Source organism: Penaeus chinensis, chromosome 35 (assembly GCF_019202785.1).
Source record: "Penaeus chinensis breed Huanghai No. 1 chromosome 35, ASM1920278v2, whole genome shotgun sequence".
NCBI classification, from domain to species: domain Eukaryota; kingdom Metazoa; phylum Arthropoda; class Malacostraca; order Decapoda; family Penaeidae; genus Penaeus; species Penaeus chinensis.
In genome coordinates this window covers 34,011,965-34,039,464 of record NC_061853.1, presented here as the reverse complement: position 1 = coordinate 34,039,464, position 27,500 = coordinate 34,011,965, and the positions used below count along the sequence as shown (strand labels likewise).

Here is a 27,500-nt window from a genome sequence, read left to right as displayed (position 1 = left end):
CTCTCTCTCTCTCTCTCTCTCTCTCTCTCTCTCTCTCTCTCTCTCTTTCTCTCTCTCGGTTTGTGTGTGTGGAGGTGGTGGTGGTGGGGTTGGGGGGGGGGGGATTATGCGACCTAGTACTACCATGAATCCCTTCCATGAAGCCGGCCTCATCCACCTTGGACCTCGTCACGAAACGTCCCTCTCTAGCTCTTTTCTCTTGACCTTTCGGCTGCCTGGAAGTGGCGTGACGTCACAGCGACATGAAAACATCACATGTCACAATTAATAAAACGGAAGAGATTCTGTTCTTTATTAATTGTTTCGCAACTAGTTGATCCAGAATTTCGGTCCTGCAATAAGAAGTAACTGAATACAAAAACGCGTAAATGTTTGTTAATGAATTTAGAGGTTGAGAGACGAATCGCAGGGAGTTCGGTAATAGCGGAAACTCATCACTCATCACGCAGAGACAGGCGGAAGGAGAACGAGAGTGATGTGCAAGGGATGGGCGATGGCGATGGGTGAAAAGCAAACGGGAAAGACGGAAAAAAATAAGATGAGAATGCGTCTGTGAAAGTTAATGTTCTGCAGGCACGATGCCGAAGATAGATTATGAAGTCTGATAGATCAGAAGTGATTTAGAGGCAGCAAGTCTGAAATAATGAAGATGATGTTGATAACGAAAAAGCGGTATGGCGAAAAAGAGAAAAAGAAAATGATGAAACAGAGTGCAGCATCAAAACGCGTGATGGAAGTCTGAAGTAATAAAGGTGATGAAAATGATAATGATGATGATGATGTAAGGGCAGTATATTAAAGGGAGAAAGAGACTACGGCGAGGCGAAGGCTAGAACGAGAAATGACAATGTGAAGCAATAACAAAGGCGATATTGTAGCAGTATAGCTAAGCGAGAAAAGACTATAGTAAGATAGCAGAGTGCTAGGACGAGAGATGGTGGCTTAAGCCGTTATCCCTCAGGGTCATTCGACCACCCGCATGTCGCGCGCATCCTCTCCTCTCTTTCTCTCTCTCTCTCTCTCTCTCTCTCTCTCTCTCTCTCTCTCTCTCTCTCTCTCTCTCTCTCTCTCTCTCTCTCTCTCTCTCTCTCTCTCTCTCTCTCGACCCATATAGCCCCCTCTTCATCACTCATTGTCTCTTCCTTCTCCCGTTTATTGGTCCCTTTTTCTTGTGTTGTTTTTTACCCATTCCTCCGGTTTATATTTTTAGCTGTTTTACGGGTAATATGCAGGCACACACATACACATACTCGCACACGCACATGCACATGCACACGCACGCACGTACACACACACACACACACACACACACACACACACACACACACACACACACACACACACACACACACACACACACACACACACACGTGCGTGCAGGCGTGTATGTGTGTGTGTGTGTGTGTGTGTGTGTGTGTGTGTGTGTGTGTGTGTGTGTGTGTGTGTGTGCATATATATATATATATATATATATATATATATATATATATATAGATTGATATAGATATAGATATGTGCGTGTGTGTGTGTGTGTGTGTGTGTGTGTGTGTGTGTGTGTGTGTGTGTTATATACATATATATATATATATATATATATATATATATATGCTATATATATATATATATATATATATGCTATATATATATATATATATATATATATATATATATATGCTATATATATATATATATATATATATATATATGCTATATATATATATATATATATATATATATATATATATATATATTATATGATATATACATATATATATATATATATATATATATATGATATATATATATACATATATATTTATGATATATATGATATATATATACATATATATATATATATATATATACATATATATTTATGATATATATGATATTTATACATATATATATACATATATATATAACATATATACATATATATATATATATATATATATATATATATATATATATATATGTACACAGTGTATATATACTCATAAATTTTCTTTTTGCCTCTGGTCCAAATGAAGACTCCCCATATCAGTATATCTTGACTGCACTGCAATCTAGAAGGCAGCCTTGTCTGGCGCCTGAATTTATGAGATGAGGATTATATCATATTCAACTGCGATGTCGCTCCAACCTTTATATATTATTTTGTTTATGTGCTTTCTGGCGGTGGACTCCCAGGTACCGTAAGCCCGTGTAAGTAGGCGGGCTGGTGTCAGTGTTGTTGTGTGGGCGCTGGATGGGTAGCGGTGCCATAAAGGCCGCTCGTCGTGGGCCGCGGCGGCGAGGTCGGTGCCTGGGGCAGCCGGGCTCACGGGGACGGCGCGGGATGCCTAGTGTCGCTGCCTCCGGGACTGTCTCTTCTCGATTCTATCTGTTTTAGGCACTTAGGGCGGTGGCAAGTTGATGGTTTGAGATTCCGTGAGTTTGGAAGAGGGATCAGAAACGCGAGAGCGGGTCGCCCGAAGGTGGGGTAGCTGGGCAGATATTTTGTCCGTCGTGGTGGCGGACGCGGGCTGGAGGGGGAGGCACCCGCCTGGCCCACACCGCTCATTCCTCGCGGGACTCTGGGACGGAGTGAACGCGCGCCGCGTATATCCGATCGTGGCGTACAGGGTCGATCACGAGGCCTTCCGCACGCCTCGCTCGTGGATTATCCTGGATTTGCTTTGTTGCGACTTGACGAAGAGACGCACCGGCGACTTCTGTGTGCTTTTGAAAATGTAAACGACGTTGTGACGAGTATCGATGATTACGTAAACACGACTGGAAATACTGAATGGGTACCGTGGTGACTTTTCCCCTCGGTTTGTCATCGGATGAGTGGCACTGTGGATATCAATAGTGATTCGATACGGAGGCCTTAGTGCCAAGCTCTTGCCCTGACACTGTTAGTTATAGTTCTGTACATTTGCGTGTGTTCGCTGTGACTATTCACGGAAAGGCAGCTGTCAGAGAAGTCGGGCGACACGGTAGTGCGTGAACAGTAAAAATAGTTTCATTCTTAAAGTATCACGAACACGAACAAGTACGTGAGCCGAAGCCCCAGCCCGGGCGTTGAAGACGACGTCATTCGTGTAAGGAAGGGACGAAGCCCCGCATGTGAGGAGGGCGTCGGGGACTGAAGCAGGTGGTGGTGGTCGCCAGGGCGTGAGACACCGCCTGCCACAGTGCCGGGCAAGCTGACGACGAGCGAGGAGCTTTTGCAACGTCGACAGTGCACCTGATCTTGCAGGTCTCGTGCCCGACACACCGACGACATCACCTGGGCCGCGCGAGCGGTCTTCAGTCTGAAACGAGTGAATCCTATCGAATATTTGTTTTGTTTTGCGATCGTTGTGAAATTGTTACTTCCTGTTTACCGACTTCTATATACAAACGTGAAACTTGATTGTTAAAAAGATTGCATATTGTGATTTGTAATACGAAGTGATTAACTCAAGGCCGCGTGTAATAGTGAAGTGCTAATTACTGGTGTGTCTTCTGTTTGGCATCTGGATTATTTTACTCTCATAACGCCAGCTACCACAGGGTAACGACAAAAGGTAAGACAAATATCCCCAAATTTTATAAGAATAGGATCAGAAATTTAAAAATATGCATTTGGTCCACAAGTGTCATCATAAACGCTATTTCATTCAGACATTATCCTGATAACTGATAATTCCAAGTTCTCTCTCTCTCTCTCTCTCTCTCTCTCTCTCTCTCTCTCTCTCTCTCTCTCTCTCTCTCTCTCTCTCTCTCTCTCTCTCTCTCTCTCTCTCTATCTCCCTCTCCCCGTCTCGCCCTCTCCCCCTCTCTCCCTCCCTCCTTCCCTCCCTCCCTCTCTCTCCCTCCCTCCCTCCCTCCCTCCCTCCCTCTCCCTCTCCCCCCCTCCCTCTCTCTCTCTCTCTCTCTCTCTCTCTCTCTCTCTCTCTCTCTCTCTCTCTCTCTCTCTCTCTCTCTCTCTCTCTCTCTCACTCTCCCCGTCTCGGCCTCTCCCCCTCCCTCCTTCCCTCCCTCCCTCCCTCCCTCCCTCCCTCCCTCCCTCTCTCTCTCTCTCTCTCTCTCTCTCTCTCTCTCTCTCTCTCTCTCTCTCTCTCTCACTCTCTCTCCCTCTCTCTCTCTCTCTCTCTCCCCCTCCCTCCCTCCCTCTCCCTCCCCCCCCCCTCTCTCTCTCTCTCTCTCTCTCTCTCTCTCTCTCTCTCTCTCTCTCTCTCTCTCTCTCTCTCTCTCTCTCTCTCTCTCTCTCCCTCTCCCCTCCCTCTCCCCTCTCTCTCTCTCTCTCTCTCTCTCTCTCTCTCTCTCTCTCTCTCTCTCTCTCTCTCTCCCTCTCCCACTCTCCCCCTCTCCCCGTCTCCCCCTCCCTCCCTCCCTCCTTCCCTCCCTCCCTCTCTCTCACTCTTCCTCTCCCTCTTTCTCTTTCTCTTCCTCTATCTCTGGTGGCAGGAATTTAGTGGTAGGTTCACTCGTATATGACCCTCAGGTAGTAACTGTAAGTACCTTGAATCGGCCGCTCTGAGGGACACGCTGCCCCACCGCCCCTCCTTCCCTCCCACCCCCACACCCGATCCCTCCCTTTCGAGCCCGCCCTCCCCGCCGGACACTCGCACGCTCGCTCCGTAACAGGCTTATTCCGGAACGACGATTCCTGTTTAATCGTCTACGTAGAAACTGCTGCTCGAAAAAGGAATGAAAAGGCTTGTGTGTTGGATGCTGTTCCCGAGGTGAATCGAGGGTGGGCACACATCCGGCCGGTTTAAATGGAAATTTCTAGATCCAAGGTTACAGTTGAAGATCGAGTATTCGGTAGACAAGGAGGTGCTGGAGGGAAAATATACATTCCCGTGATGCTTCCGGCTGCCCTTTGTTTGAATAAAGACTTAAGCAATCCATGTATGAAAAATACACACTAATGAATCGTCGGCTTTATATATTCTGAAGCGGTTGTTCTAGTAGGCTTGAGTACTTCCTGGTGAGGGAGCGGCCAGACGCAAGCCATCAACTCTAGACGCTCAGCCTCTCTTAACCCCCCCCCCCCCCCCCCAACCCTACCTCCTCCCACGTCCCCTTACCCCTCCTCCCCCCCATCCCACATCCCAGGCCAACGGATGGATAATAACGAACTTTTTGGTTGCTGATGAGGAGGACAGTGTCGGGGGCGTGAGGTAAAGAGGACCCCCTGGCCGTCGCGCCCCTGTACAGGTGTCGGGCTTGTGACGGCTGGACATGGCTGCAGCGTATGATTTGTTTTTTTGTTTTTGTTATCGTTTGTTTGTGGACGCCCCCTGTAATTTAGAAATATAATTTTGACATCGATTTGTGCGTGAAACATTTCCTCGGTTCTCTTCCGCACTCTTCATACTATACGTATTATTGTTAGATTTAGATCGCCTACAATGGACAATTGCCTTCTGAATTCAACAGAGAAAGAATTAATTCTTTTAGAATGCTTGAGACATTGGATTTTCCTCAGCACTCCAAGTCAATTGCAGAAGATGCGTCGGGCTATAACGGATCTGTGAATAGGTACTTAGATCCAAACATTTTGGAAGAAATGGTTGCTCGGAAGATTACGCCTCGGCCCATTGTCTCTTGTTTCCTTCTCAGATCCACTTTCGTCTCAGGCCTGGCTTCCCCCGTACACATCACCTTCGAGGATAAGGTTCAAGTTTGATAAGCATAAACAGATACGCACATACGCTAATACACCATCGTTATCTCGCTTTCGCCCTCTAACTCTCTGCTTCCCGCTCTCCGTCTTCTCCCCACTTCCCTCTCCCTTCTTCTCCCTCCTTCTTCTCCCTCTTGCTCCCTCCCTCTCTCCACCCCTTCCTCCTTCCCACTCTCCCTCTCCCTCTCTCCCGCACACACACGCACACAAAAACATTGCACGCACACGCGTCTCGGAGTAGGGCAAGGGAAGCGTGCAATTGATCGACACCGAAATTGGCCAGGGAAGGCAAGAACCTCACGCTGATGTCCACGCACGCACTTGGACGCGTGCTGCCATGAAATTGAAGTTCACTTTTTTCGGGTGTTTCCTGGAGGTTTGGGTTTTTTTTTTTTATTCTGAATTCTCCCGTTTTTTACATAAGGGGGTGTGGGGCGTCAGTGAAGATTGGTGAGGGATATGGGTCGCGCTTATAATTGACAGTTTGTTTTATTTATTATGATTATTACTACTGCTACTTCTACTACTATTATTATTATTAATTAATTAATTAATTAATTATTATATATATATATATTTTTTTTTTTTACTTAGCATGATTATATATGTTTCAATATATTATTTATGATTTGGCGAGTTCTTTAGGCCCACGCTGTCGCTTCATGATTTGTATTATTGCAGTTAGTGTTGGTAGTGAAGCCCGGTCTCGTTTGCCTTGTGGAGTATCGGCTTGCTCTTGTTCTCATTATCGTCTCGAAGCTTCTCTTGAGACCTTCCAGGATGCCGCAGCGAGTGTGCATTGTTCAGTGGCTGTTGAACATCCTCGCCCTGCTTGATTGCGTGTTGTAGATCGTGATTGTCTCTGATGTTCACTTCTTTTTTTTTTTTTTTTTTTTTGTTATTGAGATGTACTGCCTCGAGGAGACCTAGTTCACTGATGAAATATTGCGTCTTAAGTAGGTTGGCGTTGACCTTGAGTGACAGGTCTTCGTGTGTGTGTGTGTGTGTGTGTGTGTGTGTGTGTGTGTGTGTGTGTGTGTGTGTGTGCATCTCTCTCTCTCTCTCTCTCTCTCTCTCTCTCTCTCTCTCTCTCTCTCTCTCTCTCTCTCTCTCTCACTCACTCGCTCTGTGTTTGTGACTGTGTGTGTATGCATGTCTGCATGTGTGTAAATAACGTAGCGACCGGAGGATACGCGTACAAGGCGGAAGTTGGCTCACACTTCATTCATTCTCAAGTGTTAAGCAAGAAGACGTGGATCCCTGCCAACGCCGTGTCCATGCTTGGTCTACGTTGCAGGTTTTACTGAATCCTGGTTGCATCATATGCCGAGTGCAGCCTTGATATCCAGCGTTTCTGTGCGTGTGTATGTGTGTGTGTTTGCTGTAACTCGTTAATGTGCGCATTGGACATACGTGCACATTCGTAAGAACACACACAAGTACGACCATTTTATAATCCAGCTTACCCCGGTCAGCGCACTGTCAATAACTTTATTATCCCGGTCGTATAAACATTTACATTTATAACACAAGGTTCCGCGCATAAAATCAAGACAATGTATGTAAGAAGAAAGTGTGTGTGTGTGTGTGTGTGTGTGTGTGTGTGTGTGTGTGTGTGTGTGTGTGTGTGTGTGTGTGTGTGTGTTGCTCTCTCTCTCTCTCTCTCTCTCTCTCTCTCTCTCTCTCTCTCTCTCTCTCTCTCTCTCTCTCTCTCTCTCTCTCTTATTTTTCTTTTGGTGATTACTCTCGCGTTTCGCTCAGCATTGACTTGGAACCCGATCGCCTCAGCCAGCAACTTTTGTTATGGTGAAGTAAGCACAGTATTGAACCTTCGATACTTTTAATTGCTTTAATAGCCTCACTACCTGCTGAGTACGCCATGCGGCCGGACATGTATATCCGTTTGTTGGTTTCTTTGTTTGTTGCAGAGCTGGCAGTGGCATGTCAGTAGTAGCAACGACTGGTCAGTAGGAGCGAAGCATCTTGACCCTCCGAGTTAGGTCAAAGAATGTTGACTGGTAGTGTTTTTTTTTTCCATCTCTCGGACGTTGCAGATGTCGCATGCCTGTCTGTGTGTGCGTGTGCGAAGCCTTGGGAGCTGTTCGCGACACCCGTATTCATAGTAACGTATATTTTGTATATTTCCTGGGTCAGTGTTCTTCCTTGGTACTGGATGTCATGACGTTTAAAAAGAAGGCTTCAAGTATAGATTGAAAGAAAAAAAGAAATATATTTTGTCATGCAACTAACTTTCTTCCTATGCTATTTCTGAAATAAATCGTCATTTCGGGGACGTTTTGGCTTGTATCCTGTATTGCCATTATTTGAGTGTGTGTTTGCATGTCGGCCTGAATTATTTTTGCTGCCATTTCAGTGGTCGTAAACTTGAAAATACTCGATTATGCGACTGGAAACGAAGCGCTGGGTTTCGAAACACTGCCCTCGGGTGGTGCGACATGTGTAACGGTCGGGAAAAGTTCCAAATATTTCACCCTAGTTTCAAGAAGGTTTTATGTTTTGCTTTAATTCTCGTTACGTCCCACCCCACCCCGTTTGTGTTTTGAAAATGCAATAATTAAGAGAGGTTTTGACACACAACTAGGGGGGCAAATAGTTGCCAGGCCGGGTGTATATGTGCAGGGTGTATATATGTTTGTGTGTGTATCCGCGTTTATGTGTGTGCGCCGAGAAACTTATCAAGAGGAGGAGAGAGGGTCAGCACCTCTTCCAGGCAACTCGTGGTCTGCTCACGATAGCGAATGCAGTTTAGATAACCTGGGAGGCGGGGGTCAGATAAGCGAGTCGTGGTGAAGATAACAACAAGGCTCTCGTCCGTGATCCTTCTGAACTTGTTGTGCTGATATGGGCGCAGTACATGAAACACTTTGGTTTGGTCAGCAGGTTTCGGGCGTCCAGGGTTGCCTAGCTCGGTCGAGAGAGGGAGAGGAGGAGAGGGACGGCGGGGAGGGGGGGGGTGTAAATGTCGTTTTGAGGTCGAGGAGTTGTTAGATGACATGTCAAGTTGTTCTCTCTTTCTTTTTCCTTTTCTTCTTGACTGCAAGGCGTGTTGCCAACCGCCGACCTGCTCGCCCGACAAATAACATCAACCACCTGCGTCCAACGACCCTTCAGTAACCCCGGTGCCCATATTAAGAAGCGGGTTGCGTTACTCGCTACATGATCCATTGGGCCATTGAACGTAATGTATTTCGGTTGGACTATTGAATGTCGTGCATTTCCTATGGACCACTGAATGTAGGACGGACCGAGTCTGCCGAAAAGTTTTGTATTGTATAAAGAATAGTTTTCGGGTAGTAGTTTAGGTTTTATTTGATTTGATTTGCTTTGAAAGTTATTTGTTTTGTGCGTTTACCTTGCAGATCACAATGTAAAAGCATTACAATTTATACACAGAAAACAATGTTTCATTCTGCCGATCATTTCAGCTTCGAAACAAATCGAACTTTGAATAATGGACTTTTATAGACCAGAGTCTTGTTTATCATTTTATTCATTATTCTCAATACAATTTATTTTATACGTTTTTATAAATTTCGCAATTGTAGCTTTACGTTACGTAAAATTACGTGGGCCACAGTGACATACATTTCGTACAAAATACCTTACTCTTCACACTTGCATACTTCGCTGACATTCGCATCGGCTCATTTCTATCTCTCCACACGCTCAAGTACTTGCTGTTTCTCCGACACTTTTGGTGGGAAGGAAATATGTGATGCGGCCGCCCTGACTCGTAATCAGCTTTCTTCGCATTGTGTTTGTGTGTGAGGACGCAAATAAACAACTATCGTGTTGGCAGCAGCTACAAGCTCGCAGCGCCCGAGGTCTTCGCCGATAGTCTTCGAGATGATAATTATAATTTAGTATTCGTAATCCATAGAGTATATGAGTTCCTCCTCCCGGGGACCAATTAGAACTCAGCCCGCTACCGGCAGCCAGTTCTGATTGGCTGCGAATCGCACGCGGCTACTCGGCCGAAGGAGTCTGAGGCGATGGAATTCACCGCGGGACAGAACGGTGACCGTACATTCCCGTAAACCGACGGACGGAGGGACGGATAGATGGACGAGGACCGGGAGGGAGTGATCTATCCGGGAGGCGGAGGGACTGAGAATGAGTGAAAAATAGGGAGAGAGAGAGAAAGAGAGAGAGAGAGAGAGAGAGAGAGAGAGAGAGAGAGAGAGAGAGAGAGAGAGAGAGAAGAGAAAGGGGAGTGGGAGACAGATAGACAGACACAGAAAGAGAAAGATACCCGACCCGCTTTGCTTTTCCGCGGCGTGGCCCGAATTCTTCTCGTAGGCTGGACCAGTGCCAAGATGAGCGCTGGATTAATTTGCGACGTAATTACTTGCTACGGCGTTCAGTCAGTGCCCTAATTACCTCGCCTAATGACCAAACTAGGCATTGGCTGGCGGTGCTCGCTTTATGAAGATCTCGGAATTCTTCACTCCCGCGCGTCTTTGAATATTATGGTCCTCATGTCATTAACAATCCATTCGTGAACTATTGTTTCAAAATTTATTCACTCTCAAGGGTGGGAAAAGGGAAGGGGGGGGGGGGGCTTAATAGGCATCCCGATCCCATATTAAGGTCAGAAGATAAGATCGTTATAGAGACATTAAGGTCACGAGGGTAGTTATTTAGGCACATTTAATTGTTATTAATCGTCTTGGAAATGTTAGAAGGGTTATTTTGGTAAAATATTGAGGGATGCGCAAAATGGGGGACGATAGAGTTATTAATGTTAGAATACAATGGATACAATGCGTCGTTGTAGAAAGCTGAATATACAGACAAAAGAAACAAGCAATTGTTTTAAGTATACACAAGGAGATGTATGTGCGTGCGTGTGGTCAAAAGAAGTCATACGTGTAGTTTTATTATTACACTGCGCGTACTAAACAGTTCAATTACGTGTTATGATGTCTTTTTCTGTTTTGCTTTAGATTTCTTTTTCGTATTTTTATTGTCTGCCGCGTTAGTCTTGCAATTTGCCTGTTGTAGATCGATGTCCAAATTGGCAGTTTTTACCTGATTACTTTTTTGTTATTGCTGTTCTTATTGGTATGAGTATTATTGCCGCTGTAGTAAGATTAAACTGTTATATCTGTTTTAAGATCGCCGCTGCGACAGTCTGTAACATTGATCATTATTTTGGGCTTCGTTGCGGCTGAAACGCGTCCATAAATATGCTGCATCTACTTCGCCTTATAAAATGCGAGGCTTAATTTTACATTTTGTTAAACTTATTATTTGTTATCTCTATTCACAAGACTATCCCCGAGCTTCACTCACCCCGTCGTTCTCCCAAGACGTCCAAGACCTCACAGAAAACTAATTGAGAATTTACGATTTTATTATGGGTTTGATCGCTCTTTATTCCTCGTTCGGGCGGTCCGAGATGTTTTCACGGGGCAGAACTTAAAATAATGAGGGGCGAGCGGGAATAATGATTTAATTACTCATTTCGGGGGAAAAAGACAGAGAGGGTGGGTCGATTTTTAAGAAAAGAGTTTAGGGGTGGGGTTTCATACGCCACAGATGGGGGGGTTTGAGCATTGTCTTTCAGAGAGTAGTGTGGTATTAAGATTATGAGCAGACGGCAAATTATAGATAATGATTTTCGGGTATATTTGGATTGAATGGCTTGTGTATCGCTATTCTCCCTATCGCATAAATTTGTTTTTGTATTTTTAATCTATATTCGTTTCTTTTTTTGTTTTGGCCAGTCAGGCATGATTGACGTTAACCTAGAAGTCTAAGAAAGCAAGGCCTTTATAATGATGCGTAGCTAATTTTCTAAAAAGGATTAAGTCCAGATAGGGGCGTGACTCCTATCATTGACTTCGCCCCCTTTGGGATTTCCTCGGACGAAGGAGTGACACAGGAATCCTCATTACCCTTGGTCACTTCATTTACGGGTCATTAGCGTCGAGAGGTGACGAATCAGGGTGACGGGTGCAGGTCACTGGGAGGCCGTCACGCTTCCTCCCGTCTTCGTTGCACACTCGATACCTGACCTCCATGTCTCCGCCTGCTTCTCCCACTTCCCCTCTTCCTTTTCCCCCCTCCTGCTCCTCCTCCCTTTTCCCTCCGCCCTCCATACCTCACTCCTCCCGCCTTTCCTCCAGTGGGTGGGGCTGTAGAATTGACTCTCTGAGAATAAAGGAGTGATGTTGGCGGTGGATGCTGGATGTCTGGTCGTTCCTTGCTTACTCCTACCTTTTCCTTCATACTCCAAATGGGAGATAACAGTGCGATGGTGAATGTAGGCGTCGCGCAGTTTGTGCGGAGGTGATGATGATGATGATGGTGAAGATGACGACCGGTTTGGAATGTGACTCCGCGGGATTCTGTTGTTGGGACGTGTGAGCGGCCTCGGTTGACCTCCGTGAACTGTGCAGTGAAATCTCAAATCACTGCCAGTCATTCAGGATGTGCCGGTTGGGGGGGAGGGGGTATGACATAGAAGCAAGAAAAGGGAATATAATTTGGCTCATTTATGGCCGGCGAGTCTGTCTGATCTCTCGGGAATGGCATAAAAATGCGTAAAAGGTCACCACAGACGGATTATGTTCCTTCCTTCGTTCCTTTGCATGCAAGAGGAACATTCAAGGTGTCCTTACTGTACTCATTTGAACACTCGCCTCCAACCCCAGCCAACCCCGTCGGAAATTCTTCCCCGCTGACTCCCAGGAATGCCTCGACGTCTGATACGTGAAGACCCTGAGAGGTTCTTCCGCTGCAGCGTACTTCAAGGCAGCAGGCCTTGTTTGTCGTGATGTCGCCCGCCGCGGCTGCCCAACGAATGACACTTACTGTCTGGCATGTCGACCCCAGGCAGTACTGGTGGCAGCCGCTCGCTTCGAACACGCACCGACCAAACGGCAACCACACGAAGAGAAGGAGAGGGAGGCTGTGGTAACGACAGGTAGTCACAGATTTGGGTGTGATATGAGAAAAATTATTCTCTTTCTCTCTCTCTCTCCCTCTCCCTCCCTCCCTCCCTCCCTCCCTCCCTCCCTCCCTCCCTCTTCCCCCTCCCTCCCTCCCTCTTCCCCCTCCCCCCCCCCCTCTCTCTCTCTCTCTCTCTCTCTCTCTCTCTCTCTCTCTCTCTCTCTCTCTCTCTCTCTCTCTCTCTCTCTCTCTCTCTCTCTCTCTCTCGCTCTGCAAGTGCGCTTTCTGACTCCTTATGACGCAACGCATCTGCCTTACTTGATATTCCGATCATTATCAATGGATGCATAACGAATATCCTTAAGAAAGACACCTTTGGTGAATGAATTTGAGTTCTCGAAGGTTAAGGATGTAAGCAAAAAGAAGTAAACCTGCGGAAATACCTCGATTTGGAATGCATTTGAGTACATGTTCTGGCACTGCAATGATTGGGGCAAGAAACGTTTGATACTTGCTTATCAAGGGACTGTAAAGAAAGAAACGAAATCGAAACAGACTGTAAAGGAAGGTATGGGATCGTCGGAGCATGTAGCCTGGAGCACGGAGCGATCTTAGAAGGGAGAGATGCCTTAATGATGGTAGCAGGTATTATTTAGGGTGTCATGACACAAGGCGGTATTGATGAAAATACTTTCAGGCAATACAGAGAGGGGGAGAGGAAAGAGAGAGAGGCGGGGGGGGGGGGGGATAGGGGAGAGAGAATATGGAAGGATGGGGAAGAGAGAGAGAGAGAGAGAGAGAGAGAGAGAGAGAGAGAGAGAGAGAGAGAGAGAGAGAGAGAGAGAGAGGGAGAGGGAGAGGGAAAGAGAGAAAGAGAGAAAGAGGTGGGGGGAGGATATGGAAAGAGGCTGGAGTAGAGAGGGAATATCTTAGAGAGGGAGGGGCTTGGTATGTGGATGACCAAGATGTCGTGACGACACGCCACGTCTCCGGCATGTCCGAATGAATGAAATTTGGAGACAGTGAAAAGAAACAGTAAAATTAGGGGTTTGCTTAGCTCTGGTCCATCTCGCTGGAGGCAAATGAAGAACAGCCCTCTTGCGGCAAGCTCTAGATATTTTGGCTCCGATGCCCTTCGAGTTGTGGATGGCGCCTGTGGTTTGGCTCGGGCGGTGTTGCACGCGATTCGAATTGACGGCCGCATGATGCCCGTGAGTAAAGCAGGTGGCGAGTGATATGTTCCAGATGGCAAGTCTGAATTGTGTATTTTTATGGTTGTTTAATTCACTGTGCATATAACAATTTGTGGCGAATCATCATCCACTTTCTAAGCTAAAAATTATGGCTTTTCGAAAGTTCACACTGACGACAAAATAAACAACTTTCTAATTCAGGCTCACGTATTCTAGTACTCTTTAAAGTGTTTTTGTATTTGACGTCACTCCCCACAAATAGACGCAACCGAGCCCCTTGTCCATACGCCCATGTACTTGGGATGACGTAGAGAGGGCGTGGCATGACGTCCGTATTACGTAGAATCTGTAGGTACGAGTACTCTTGCTGTCTGACCCCCACCCCCCTCCTCTCCCTTTCTACCCAAGGTTATACTTTGACTAGTATTTTTTTTTCTTCCTTTTTTTTAGATTTAGTAAACTACTTGTATGACTTGGGCTAAGTCTTTTGAGATTCCGACTTCGTATTTTTGCATTTGCTATTGCCAGGACTTCACTTCTTGGAAGTCGGCTCGTTTTGTTCTAGGAGTGTGTGTGTGCGTGTGTGTGTGTGTGTGTGTGTGTGTGTGTGTGTGTGTGTGTGTGTGTGTGTGTGTGTGTAAAGGAGTGAGGAGTGAATGCGTAGGGCTTCGTAGCGTCTCAAAGACAATGAACCCGAAGTGCGTTTTTATCGTGTCTTCCAGGGGCTTCACCCTCCGCATTCTGTTTCTCTTGAGTCGCTCAAATCCCGGCCTGGAGGAGGAGGAGGGGGGAGGAAGAAGGAGAAGGAAGAAGGGTCAGTGCCGGCCCTAATACCCAATACTCCTTCGGAATCAAAGGCTTGCCGCGCCGTCGCTCATGAGGCTTTAATATCGGGATCGAGAAAACGTGACTTCAGGATTCTAGGAATTTTTTGCTGTAATAATGATACCTTTACAATAGTGATAGTTTTCTTTAATAAACTGCAGTATTTTTTTTTTTTTTACACCTTTGTGGTATGAGGTGCAAGGTGTGAGTAGATTAGCGCCGAAGTGGCTGGAGAAGTCGGCAGGTGAGGAAAAAGATTCGAGCTCAGGTGACATGCCAATAAATTGATGGAGGCCTACGATACGCGAGAGCATGGAGTGAGGAAAAGAAGTCTGTCGAGGAGAAAATATGAGAAAGTATAGAATAGGCACAGAAGATGAGGAACAAGCGAGATGAGGGTGAAGTGAGTGGAGAGGACGAGTGTCCTAAGGCGAGGGGCGGGGCAAGAGGCCTCACCTGTCTGGGTGTAAATGGTAGATATTGTACAGGTACGACCACCCGAGGGGGGGTGAGGGAAGGACCGGTAGAAATTCAGCCATGGGTCTACAGGTGAGTCACCTGTAAGGACGAATATATAATGGGTGTGAAAATATATAAATATAGATGAGTTCTGTCAACGTCGCAAGGGAGCAAGGTCTGATGTCATGTTTTATTTCGAAATGTGATCGCCACGGGATGCACACCAATCAAGTGAAAATAATGAAGTGGCGGCACCTTTGCTTGAAAAAAAAGAACACGTCGTTTACCTCCCGAGGGATAAAGGTAAATGATATCCATTTTATGAATGTGTCGTTCGGTTGACACTGGACATGGCCCCGCCCACTTCCATAGCCTCAAGGCCGAGCATTATCCCCATAAAGTACTGCGGACGCTCAGCTCTGGAGGCACCGGCCAGTATTCGCTCCCTTTTGTCGCTCTTCTTCCCTCATTATTAACTTTTGAACTTCATTTTCGTCTCATTCCTCCTTGCCTTCCTCCTCCATCTCCCCCACCCTGCTACCCCCCCCCCCTGCCCGCCCTCTTCTCATTCTTAACTTGCGTCTCTGGTCACCTTTGCCATTTCTTGTTCTTCTGGCTGAGGTTTTGCTTCTTTGCTTCCAGTTCTTTAGCGTGTTGCTTCTTCATTTCTTTTAGTTCAAATTCTCTTTTATTGGTGTTGGTATTATTGTTATTATTCCGTGACTTTTTACCCTTTTTTCCTCTTACAATACTCTTCTTCTGCCTCTTCTTTAATCCTTTACTCCTTACTAGCCCCCTTCTTCCCGGCTTCCTTCCTATTCCCTCTTCCTCACTCCTTTTTATACCGATTACCTCTTTTCTTCCTCCTTCTTTACTCCTACCTCTCGATCTTATTCATACCTCTTATCTTCGTCTACCTTCCTACCTCCATCCCTTCTCCCATATCCCCTTAATACCCGCTTCTCTTAATTTTTCCTTTCTCCCTCCTTGAACCCAAGTCCCTTACCTCTCTCTCTTCTTAATAATTCTTCCCCCTTTTCTCCCTTTCTTCGTTTTTCTTCCCTCCTTCTGTTCTCCCTATTTTCGTCTTCATCATGCGTTCTTTACTGTGCCATGCCCTTTCTCTTCGTCTTCCCTTCCCCCCCACCTCTTTCTCTTCCTCATTCCTTCTCTCCCATATCATCTCTTTGCCTTTCCTATACCTCTCTCCATCCTCATTCCTCCTCTACCGCATTACCTCCCTTCTCTTTGCCTACCATCCTCCTCTTCCTCTTCCTCATACTTTCCTTTCCATATGGTCGTCCATCTACTCGTCCCCCCCCTCCTCCCTCCACCCTCCTCCTTTTTCCCTCTTCCCTCCCCCATCCTCCCTTTTTCCTCTTCCCTCTTCCCCCCTCCCTCCACCCTCCACCCTCCTCCCTCCACCCTCCTCCCAGCGGTCGAGGAGAACTCATTTTCCGGTCAACGCGATGGCCCCCGCTGTGATTGTCGCTCAAAGATTGCGGACAAAACCTTTTGGGGAAGTGTTTGGGCAGGAGGAGGGATAATCGGCGAGCTGGCGAAGATTTACGGGAGGAAGGAGGGGTTAGGAGGAAGAGGAAGAGGAAGGATGGCGAGAAAGGAGGGATGTGGGGGGGGGGGGGAAGAAAAAGAAGAAAAAAAAGGAAGGAGGAAAAGAAGGATATAGGGAGAGAGGCATGGGGAAGAGGAGAAATGATATGGAGGAATGGAGGAAGAGGGAGGAGGAGGAAAAATAAGGAGGGTGGCAGGCGGAGGGGGAGGGCCGGGTAAAGAGGGTACTGTCCAGATACTGTAGTTAGTATACGGCCGCTGGAAATATCTTCCGGGTTGTGAGGAATGCTTGATTTTACAATATATCTCTGCTTGTTAAACCATAGCTCAGTGTTATTTCGTCTTCCCTTTCTATTTACCTCCTCCCTCCTTCCTTTATTTTCCCCTGTTTCCCTGTTTCTTCTTCCTTCCCTTCTCATTCCTTCTTCGATAAGTTCTCTCCTTACCCGCCCTACGAGGCGAGAAAGTCCGTGCATTCCGGGGTCGCGTGGCTCGATGTTCCCCTTGAGCAGAAAAAACCGCAACCCCTTTTTCATGCTCCCTCCCCTCCCTCCCGCCTTTGCGTCTAATCACGTTTGGACCGAATTGTGGCCATTAGTTTTTCTTTCTTTTTTTCTTTCTCGTTCTCCCTTCGAGAGTGATTCTTTCCAGGCGTTCTTCTGTAATGTAGAACACCTGCTATTATCGTCCGGAAAGTATCGCTAATGTGGTGCTTGACCGGTGGGTCGTTATGGAAGGTTATCTTTTTAGGTGATGCGTTCACGGCCAGATGGCGCTGCTTCCCTGTCGTTTCTTGGGTAGTAAATGATCATTTGAGTTTCGGTATTTTTTTCTTCTTTTTTTAATTTTATAGTGGGGAAGAATAGCTGTCTTTTTGTCTTCTCTCTCCCCCCCCCCCTCTTCCCCTTCCCCAGAGCCTTTCCGTGGATGTCGTGGTACTCTTGGCAGCGTTGTCCGAATCCCTCCCTCCTTTCCTCTTCGCATCGCCGGGTGCCAGAGCTCTTAGGGTGAAAACCAGCGCGTTGTCTGCGGGTTGGGAAGGGGTAGAGGTGAATGTGGGGCGGGGCGAAGGAGGTCGAGAAGTTCTCTTTTATCTTTCTTAACACGCGCCGAGGAGACAATAATTTTAGCAACGGCCGATAAGCTTAGCGTTTCGGAGTCGAGATTGGAGGCGACGCGCGCGGTGTTGACATTGAGATATGAGGCTTCAGTACTTGCGAAAGTCGGGCTTCGACTCGCTTTGCTGAACTTAAGGGGTTCGCGTCAAGGATAAATCTCGGTTTTGCTGATACGGCTACAAGCGTTTCCATCTTATCTACAAAAATAGCAATCATTAGTTTTCTAGTTGATGGTCATTTATTTTTTTCGTCCTGGTCGAGAGTATAGTTGCGCACAAATACTAGGCTGAACTGGAAAATGGGAAAATGCAAATTGACTTATTGCAAGTAACACTTTCATATTCTACATGTCAGCGCTTTCAAATCTCGCCAAACCTTGGCTTGGGTAATCAATGGATTTAGGATATATGCCAGACATGCTGTAAGCTTCTGCATATACCTTTTCCCTAATTACACACACACACACACACACACACACACACACACACACACATACACACATACACACATATATATATATACACACACGCACATATGTATGTATGTATGTATGTATGTATGTAAGTATATATATACATTATATTTATTTATTTATATGTGTGTATAAACATACATAATATGACATTTTTACAGGCTCGGTCTACTTATTTAGGGAGAAGTATTGTGTGCATAATCACTAAATCCTTAAAATTTTCGTCTTACTTTTGAAAAACTTTTAAAATTGCACCATGTGCATTTGTAACCTAGAATAATGCAATAAAAGCGCTGAGTTTATTGAAATGCAAACCTTTCCCTTGGTCTGGATTTTATTGTCAATGTAATAGCGATTATGCAACGTATTGGCCTCACAAAGAGGGCGGGGCGGCATGGGCGTGTGACCTCTGTTTAGTGCGCATGGAGGGGGAGGCGCCCGTGGGTGCCAGTGCGATGCCTGTGGTTTGGCTCTTATCATCGGCTAATTAAGCTACACTGCGGTTCCTGTGGGATTTGCGATCGTTCTTTCTTGTTCCTAACTCCCTGTGTGCGTGCGTGTGTGTGTGTGTGTGTGTGTGTGTGTGTGTGTGTGTGTGTGTGTATGTGTGTATATATATACATATATATATATATTTATTTTTGTGTATGTGTGTATGTGCGTGTTTATGTTTGCAAGCACAGACTCCAAACGGAAGCCAGAGCAGCACTGGCCACCCGTGCCAGGATTGACAGGCCGCCCGTCCGCCTGCACTCGAGAGGGCCGCTGTGGGGGTGGAAGGGCATGACCTGTTATGAGCAGACGGACGCCGTGGCTATGTTGTTATTTTGGAAGTGTGTTGCCTTATGCTTATGCTTTCACTTTGCACTAATTCACGTCTTTCTCTCTCCTCCATTACAGGTAAGACCAGAAGCGTGAGAAGTTGGCTCTCGTGACTCATAAAATCCTCATGACTCGTGAGTCTCGAGCAATGAGCGGTGTCTTCGGATCGTGAGTCGTTTATTTGTTTTTAATGAGTCGCATGCAGTCATTTATGCAGTTACTGTGGGAGCATCGTGTTTTTTTTTCGTGATTAAGAATGATGTTACTAGAATAAGAATACAATTATTTTACGGTAGTAGTAATAATTGTTTAGAACGCCGATGCCAGCTATTTTTTTTAATAACTGTAATAATAAATTGTGTTCCATACAAAAATGAACATCGGTATTAATAGATAGTCCTATGTTGTGAACCCTGATTATCGGACCTCCCAGTGCTGGCGGCGGAGGCATAAAAGGTTGTAGTAGATTAGAGTAGTCATTGTTACGTTAGAGAAGTAGATCGTCTTATCTCTGTGAGTTTGTTTGTTACTTTAGAGTAAGGCGCAGTTTTTTTACCGTATAAAACGAAAGAATTATTAAATCGAGGATTTTTTAAAAGCATTTAATCGTAATGTTTAATTTCTTTCTGGGATGTCGTGTGTTGATTTAGAATAAGAATGGTTATTTGCAGTATTAGAATGATAAAGTTTTTTTCTTTAAGCAGTAATTATATATGCCGTTATTGTCAGTTTGTCTTTTACCGAAGAATGAAGCGCATTTCTTTCGAATAAAATGGAGAAAAAAATCAAGGTTTAGTTTATTCAACGGTTTTATTTAATCCTCTTTCAGTACAAGAGAACGATTTATGTCCCTATAACCAGTTAAATGAATTGCTAGATCTAATTAAATCATAACAATAGCAGACAGTCGTCGTCATCAGGGAGATAGGGAGCCGAAGTCGAGAGGCATGGCGGTTGCGGGCCGGGCGAAGCGCTTGGGCCTGTTAGGTACCTCAGCCGGCCCTGATGCCACTTTTCTCATGCGATTGATTTTCTCCTTTCCTGGCCACGAGGCGGAGCGAATCGCGCTGCGCAACGAGGGCCGCCGAAAATCCCGCTGGCGAGACGGGTGCGCGGCAAAACGATGGTTAGGCTGCTTTCATTAACCTGGAAAATTAATGTTGGTATTTTGGCGTTGTGGTAACCGCATAGCTGGACCGGTCTGACCTTGGCTGGTGTTCAGACCCCCCGGTATTGGTACACCCCCCTTTTCTCACCCCCGCTTGGTAACCTGAGGATGGAACTTCCATGTCATAGCTCGAATGAATTGTCTTTTCGTCAGTTGGGGAACACATTCATTCGAAAACCGATTTCAGGATAGAGGAATGAGAGCGGGGAAGTCCTCGGGCTGGCGCCTATACCCCTTCGCTTCTCTTCCTTTTCTCTCCCTGCCCTCGCCCTTCTACCCCAGGTCCCCCTCCCCCCCTCCATTCCCTCCCTCACTAGCTCACCCTAGGCCGCTCCCTTACGGCCAGCACCAGGCCTCCCTCGCTCTGTGTGGGCTCACGTAGGCCACCGAGAACGGATGTCAGGAATACGAAGTTGAGAAGGCTCGAAAAATGGTTTTTATTTTCAACCTTTACAATCATCAGATACTTTTTTTTTTTTTTTTTTTTTTTTAAATTATTTGCATACTTTTAACCCGGGAAGTATAATTGACCATTCCAAGACCGCAACGCTGGTATAACCGTTCAGCGGTGTGGTATTGCCTGTACGTAAACAAATATAAATATGTAGTCGTTGTCTCTCTCTCTCTCTCTTTCTCTCTCTCTCTCTCTCTCTCTCTCTCTCTCTCTCTCTCTCTCTCTCTCTCTCTCTCTCTCTCTCTCTCTCTCTCTCTCTCTCTCTCTCTCTCTCTCATTTTCCTTGTCTTTCCTCACTTCCTTCTCCCTATTTCCCTCCCATATTTTTGTCATCTCCCTTTCTCCCTCTCTTCCTTTACCCTTTTATCTCTCCCTCCTCTCTCCCACTCTCCCGCTTCTCCACCCTCTCCCTCGCCCTACCACTCTCCCTCTCCCTCACCGTCTCCTCCTCCCTCTCCCTCTCTCCCAGTCGTCAGTGAGTCTTGGGAATACTTGCCAAGGCCTTTGCTTTCCCTTTTGTAAAAGAACAGCTTTAGGTATCTTTTATGTCCAAGTGTAGTTAGAGTTTGCTTTCAGACCCGGTCACTCCACGTGTTCAGCGGCGAGGGTTTTATACGTCCGCTTAATTCGATCGTAAAATGCTGCATCATTCTCTTCGGAATTTATTTTCCATTTTCCGTCTCGAGCTCCGAGAGCTGCAATCCTTAGGATACGTGCCTGTCTCCGGTTGTTTTTCTTCTCTCTCTTTTTCTGGCGTGTGCGGTGCGTTTACCGTTGTCATTCCATGCGTTTTGTTTAATTTAGTTTTAAAAAATAAGTAAAACCATGTTTGGCACTGCCTTTACTCAACAAACCAAGATAAACAAACGCCTTTCTGGAGACTAGCAGTTGTCAGCGGCGAACGACAGTAGGTTACAAGAGGAATATTTTTCTTTTAATTCTTTCAAAGCATTATTCGCACTGTGTTGCATAGGTAGGATGCGATGGCACTAACAGGTGGTGGTGTCCGTGGCGAAGTGCCCGGGAGACACGCCGGACGATGCCCCTCATGGGTCAGGGCGTTCGCATTCCTCAGTGGCAGTGCATGTTGCATTAGAAGGCCACAGCTTGTAGGTCAAGTGAGCGAGCCTGCGTGTTGTGTGCGTTAGGGGGTTGGGTAGGGTTAGGGGGCCTCCCCGCACGGTTCCTACCTTGCTAGATGCCCCCGGGTATGGCGTCACCCGGACCCAACACTGGATGTGCACTTGCTTACATGCCATTGATGTGGTGACATGACATCGATACCGTAGTCATATCTTGATCATATCAACCTTGGTCATACGCTCAAACCAAGGACTACTATTGAAATTAGTTTAGGCAAAGGAACCTGTATCTTTTCCAATGTATTTTATTTCACCATAAACCTATTTTCTGTCAGTCAGTGCCGCTTCAGCCCCCCGTCGGAGTGCATTAATTAGCTTTATGTCCACGGGTTGCTGGCTGTGTAGCAGCAACAACCCTGGGCGAGACAACGACCTGCCTGGCCGGAGCTCTGGCGTTTTCCAGGGTTGTGCTGCTGTCAAGGTGGATAGTGGACTGGACGTGGAACTATGGAGTAAACAGGTCTCGGCGAGCCGCCATCTGCGTGGAATTTGGGAGTTATACGTGCTTGTTGTCCATTTCTGGAGGATGACTTGTGTTCTGGATAGGTACCACTCGAGTTACTGTTCGTGTGTTTAAAGTTAAAGCCTTGAGGATGTGCTTCGGTTTGACGAACGGTACCATAATGTAAGGTATTGGTAAAGGTCAGATATATCAAGTTGTGATCTTGTACCTTTGACCAGCAGGTCTCCCGAGCTGACCTTGTAGCCAGAACGACCATATAGTCTACCTGACCTTAGAATCTACCTGGCCAACAGTGTTTAGAAATGTGTCCATAACCAATGCGTTAGGGCCGTACTCATACACCGACCTTGAGTTCCTCTGTATCGCAGTATCGTTAACAGCTTTTAAGCCCCTTGTAAGTACGACAGGCAATAATGTGTTAAGTATACATAAGTGGGCTAGATTTTTGTTACATAAGGGAAGGGACCTGACGTGGGTAGGAGGCCTTCGTGTGGGTTAGGGCTGGGTCAGGACAGAGCCAGAATGGTTTCGGGAGACGGGCGGGGCGAGGGAGAAGTCAAGAGATTAGGCATGTAGATGTGGGAGTGGAAGGGAATGCTAGGGCGGATTAGGATAGTGGGATTTTGATGGGGAGAGAGAGAGAGAGAGAGAGAGAGAGAGAGAGAGAGAGAGAGAGAGAGAGAGAGAGAGAGAGAGAGAGATTAAGAGCGAGTAAACTGCAACCCAAAGGAAGTCCTAACAGGGTGTGCCACGGCGAAAGATTTGGATCAAGAGATTAATGGTTCAGCGTCGTTGTAGAAAATATGTTTTGGTCGTGTAAAGCCTTCCTTTTTCTGGGCAAAGGGGCGAGGTCTTCCAGGTCGTGCCGGATTGTCTGGGACACGCCCGTCATACGTTCACCTTCCAACTAGATCGTGTATTTTTTTTGTAATGCTAAAGGAGAAAGGAAAGGTAAGGTTGAATTCCTGATTACGAGCTGAGTCTGCACTTCCGATTAGCGCGCCGTGTGGGGTGGAGGCCGAAGGGGGGAACACATTACGAATTACCACATTGTAACAAAGTCGGGTGTGTGAGTTGATTAGAAAAAAATTGTTCGGTCGACACACTGGCACAGTTATGATAATAATAATGATAAAAAATGGTGATGATAATGATAATGATGATGATAATGATAATAGTAATTAACCATCTCTTGTGAAACTAAAGCATCACCTTCGTCCTGGATAATTGCCTAGTAAAACCTGTCAGAAGACCTGAGCACCACCAGGCATGTGCCATATAAGTCCCTTAAAAAAGCACAACGCAGTAAACCCATATGGGGACAGGAAAGGGGGTTGGGGGGTTCAAAATCCAAACGACCCTTAGAGAGAATGGGGCCCAGGGAAGAGATAAGGGAGTAAGACCAGCCATTCCTCTGGGCACTGCAGCTGTCCTGCCTTTCGTCTCTTCGTGAGGAAGTGACACACGAAGGGAGAAACAAATAATCAAATGGAAAATTAAATTCGGTGGTTTGTGTTATCAGTGGTTATTAATTAGCGAGCTGGTTTCGTAAAAGGACCAAAAAAAAACACGATTTGAATAGTAAAAAGGAACACAATTCAATGGACGAGTAGTAGCTTATCTAAAGTCCCGGCTGGCTTCACCTCGGTCTTAGGGCAGATGATAATGCGTAGGAGGCCGAGGGGTAATATTTACGATTTTCTAGGGTGATATAGTTCAGATAAATACAAATGGTACACGTATTTAAAAGCGTATTTCTTCATGGGAACTATTTTTAGAGCTTTTTTTTTATTACAGAGGTTCTGAAAAGACAAGTGGGGCTGTTAACATTAAGTGATGGCATTGATGTCGGGGAAGGTGTTACGTGGCCGCGACATGGTTTGGCTTTTAAGGCCTGGCAGTCTCTCCCTCTCTCTCTCCCTCTCTCTCTCTCTCTCTCTCTCTCTCTCTCTCTCTCTCTCTCTCTCTCTCTCTCTCTCTCTCTCTCTCTCTCTCTTTCTTTCTCTCTCTCTCTCTCTCTCTCTCTCTCTCTCTCTCTCTCTCTCTCTCTCTCTCTTTCTTTCTCTCTCTCTCTCTCTCTCTCTCTCTCTCTCTCTCTTTCTCTCTCTCTCTCTCTCTCTCTCTCTCTCTCTCTCTCTCTCTTTCTCTCTCTCTTTCTCTCTCTCTTTCTCTCTCTCTTTCTCTTTTTCTCTCTCTCTTTCTCTCTCTCCTCTCTCTCCTCTCTACTCTCTCTCGCTCCCAGTCTCTTACGTTTCCTCCTATTTATTTTCTCTTCTTCCCATTTCAGATATACGCAGTCCCTCTAGATTTTTTTCTCTTATCTATTCCCCAACTCCCCCCCCCCCTACAGTGCCACCCTCCTCGTCAACCGGATGCAATATTCACCGGCAAAATGCGTTCGTGGATTTACTCAGGCGGGACATGCATTGTTGCGTTAAATATGGACAGTACCTTCTACGCGTGGGTTCGGTTGCCCCCAACGCTCAACCCCGCCCACGGACCCGGAGAATGACAGTTTGGAAAATATGTAAATGGTGTTAGGTGGGGTCAGGTGAGTAGGGGGAGGGTTGGGGATGACGGGGAGGAGGAGGGGGAGGGGATGGTGGGGGGGAGAGAGATGTTGTTGGGGAGACGAATTGTCTCGACGAACACTAAATTGATCGATGACTTTCATGGGTATGTTTGCGAATATGTGGTGTCTTTCTCTCTCTCTCTCTCTCTTCCTTCCTCCTTCTTTTTCTCTTTCTCTATCTATCTTGTTCCGTGTGTATCGCCTGTAGTACGTTTCAGTCAGCGTCAGTTGTCCTAGGTTTAGACACCTTTAACTTAACGCCACTTTTATTATCGCTTTCATTTTACCGTCGCTAGTGACGTAACGAAAATTTGCTTGTAACGAAACTCTCTTAACCCCTTCTCCTGCACCCCCTCCCACGCCCTACCCCCCTCCCGATTCCCTTTCCTCAGATAGACCTTCTCTATTACAAACCGTTAAAAAAAATAGGAAAGAAAAAGGTAGAAAAAGGGAACGGATTGTGCGTAAATGTCGACCGAAATGTCACGAGTCGGCGTTAGTGCGTGTGGGATTGCGTTTGGTGGATTCTTAATGTCGCGGTCGTTGTTGTAATTAGGTGTTATTTTGGGTTGTGCGGATGACGTTTGGCGCCCGTTGTTCGGAAATGGAAGTGGTATGTTTTAGGTTTTTTTTGTTCACTTTCTTTGTTTTATTGTGCGTGTCTGTGTTTGTGTGTGGTGGATAGTAGGCTTGTTTCTCTTTTTCTTTAATAATTTCAGGGGGTTATGATCTCGTGAAAGACAGTCATCATCATCGGCAACAAGAAAAAAAAACGAGACAAAAGCCACCAGGTCACTAACTCTCTCTTAGAGAGTGCGAAAAAAAAATAACAATAAAATATTATAGTAGCACAACCACAATTATATTATTAGCGGCTCTAATTAGACTTTTGTTTGTGAGTGTACATGTAGTGGGTTGGTGGTTATGGCCGGCGCCAGTGGGCAGATCCGGGCGCGGTCGAGGAACAAAAAAGCAGGTGATGATGGGGCCTGCTGAGAGAGAGGGGAGAGTTTTTTCCCCCTGGCTTTTTTCCCTTCTGTCTCTCGTCGACGTGTGAAATGTCAAAGCGACCGCCCCTCGCCTGCGTCAACCTGGTCTGCTAATGCGTATACACTTCAAAGAATATTAATCTTTCCTTCTGTACATTCACACATACATTTATACTAAGAGTACACACAAACACACACACCATATATGCCCGTTATGCTTTCAGGCACTCCCCCCCCCCCTCACCATAACACTACCGCCGGGTGATTATGATGAGTGGTCGTGCCTCACCAATTTCTGAGCCGGTGTTGTGCTCACAGGAAGCCACAGGTGGTGCTTGTAAACATCGCCATAATTAACCTGTGCGTATCAGCCTAGGTTCTTATCTGCAACAGTTTCTGCTTGCCCTCCTTGCTTTCTGTTTATTGTGATAACCTGCATGTCGTTTTAATTATTTATTTTGGCAAAGAAAAAGTGTCTACGTATTTTGTAGGTTGCTAATAACAGAAAGCCCCACTAGTGGATTTGTTGTTCGGCCCTTTCTGTTTATTTAAGATTTTAGACGCGGACTAGTTGGATCGAGTTAACGATGTGGTTTTTATCTGCGACGAAAATTCCGCCCTTGAAACGGAATCTCTCCTCTAAGACCTTTACGTCGTTTTATGGACTTGAATAACCGGCCTATGGTTTATCTTAAGACATCGTTATCGCTACAAGGAGGATCAGTAGACCTAATTAGCATTATCAGAGAAGCCATCCAAGACACATCGACACGCTCATGGTCAGCCATTTTATTGAGAAACGAAGCAAAATGTATTTTATTTCAACACCTACATCCGGTTGTTATACGCGCAAACGACCGGAACGAATCAAGGATTGCCATGATAGCGGTATCATGTCACAGTACGATAAAGTGAATCACAACTGTCTACTGATAACACGGCGTTGCTGAGATAAGGGGATTTAACGTGTTTCGTCAGTGCCGTGTCGAGTGTCGTGGTGAGAAGGCGCCCAGTTCTGCTCGAGCTCGGTGCTTGTGTGAGCCTCTAACCCTTTCGGTTGCTGTTGCGAGCGTTGGGTTTGATCAGAGAAGCGTGAGGTCTTTATCGAGAGCCATTCCCCTGTCGGGAAGGGGACGAGATGTCGCCGAAGTCAAAGGTTTCGATTCTCGATGATGATTCATACGACGTTATCCAACCCCCCCGCTGTTATCAGGTGTCGTTCCTTGCACGATGAGTGTTGCACAGGCATTTGCAGGCTGACTGACAAATGCCAAAAGGATGCCTTATGCCTAAATAGAGTTTTGCGAAAACCGGAAACTGGGATTTCGAATATGGCTTACACAATCGTGTTCGGTTATAACGCAGTGTCTCAGTCGGCACTTCGATAATCGCAACTTACCTACCTCGCGCTGTGACGCGTGCAACAAGGACGCAAAGCGCGCCGTGTGTCACCCAGGCCGCAGCCAGGGCCGCGGGGCTCGCAGGCATGGAGAAGCGGATGCTGAGGCGCCTCTCCTTCATCAACAAAAGATGGAGCGTGGCCGTGACCGACACCGCCCCCAAGGAGGTAAGGCACTCTTAGCACCACCTGTTGGCACCACGTGGCTCCTGTACCATCTGCCCAATTAAGATTCCATCTTACCGGAACATAGACCATGGAAAATGTATTTT

At 46.3% G+C, this 27,500-nt stretch overlaps 1 protein-coding gene across 4 annotated transcripts in view; it reads left to right on the top strand.

Annotated features, from left to right (window-relative positions):
- The window catches only part of LOC125044217, a 458,466-nt gene that overhangs the window by 355,668 nt on the left and 75,298 nt on the right, over positions 1 to 27,500 (top strand). The window contains exon 1 of one of the 4 annotated variants that reach the window (XM_047640737.1): positions 27,256 to 27,396. The exons of the other annotated variants lie outside the window; for them this stretch is intronic. Within the exon in view, the coding sequence (XP_047496693.1) occupies positions 27,316 to 27,396 (81 nt within the window). The 5' untranslated portion in view covers positions 27,256 to 27,315. Of the gene's footprint in view, positions 1 to 27,255; positions 27,397 to 27,500 lie in introns of those variants that run through there. 4 annotated transcript variants of the gene reach the window in all.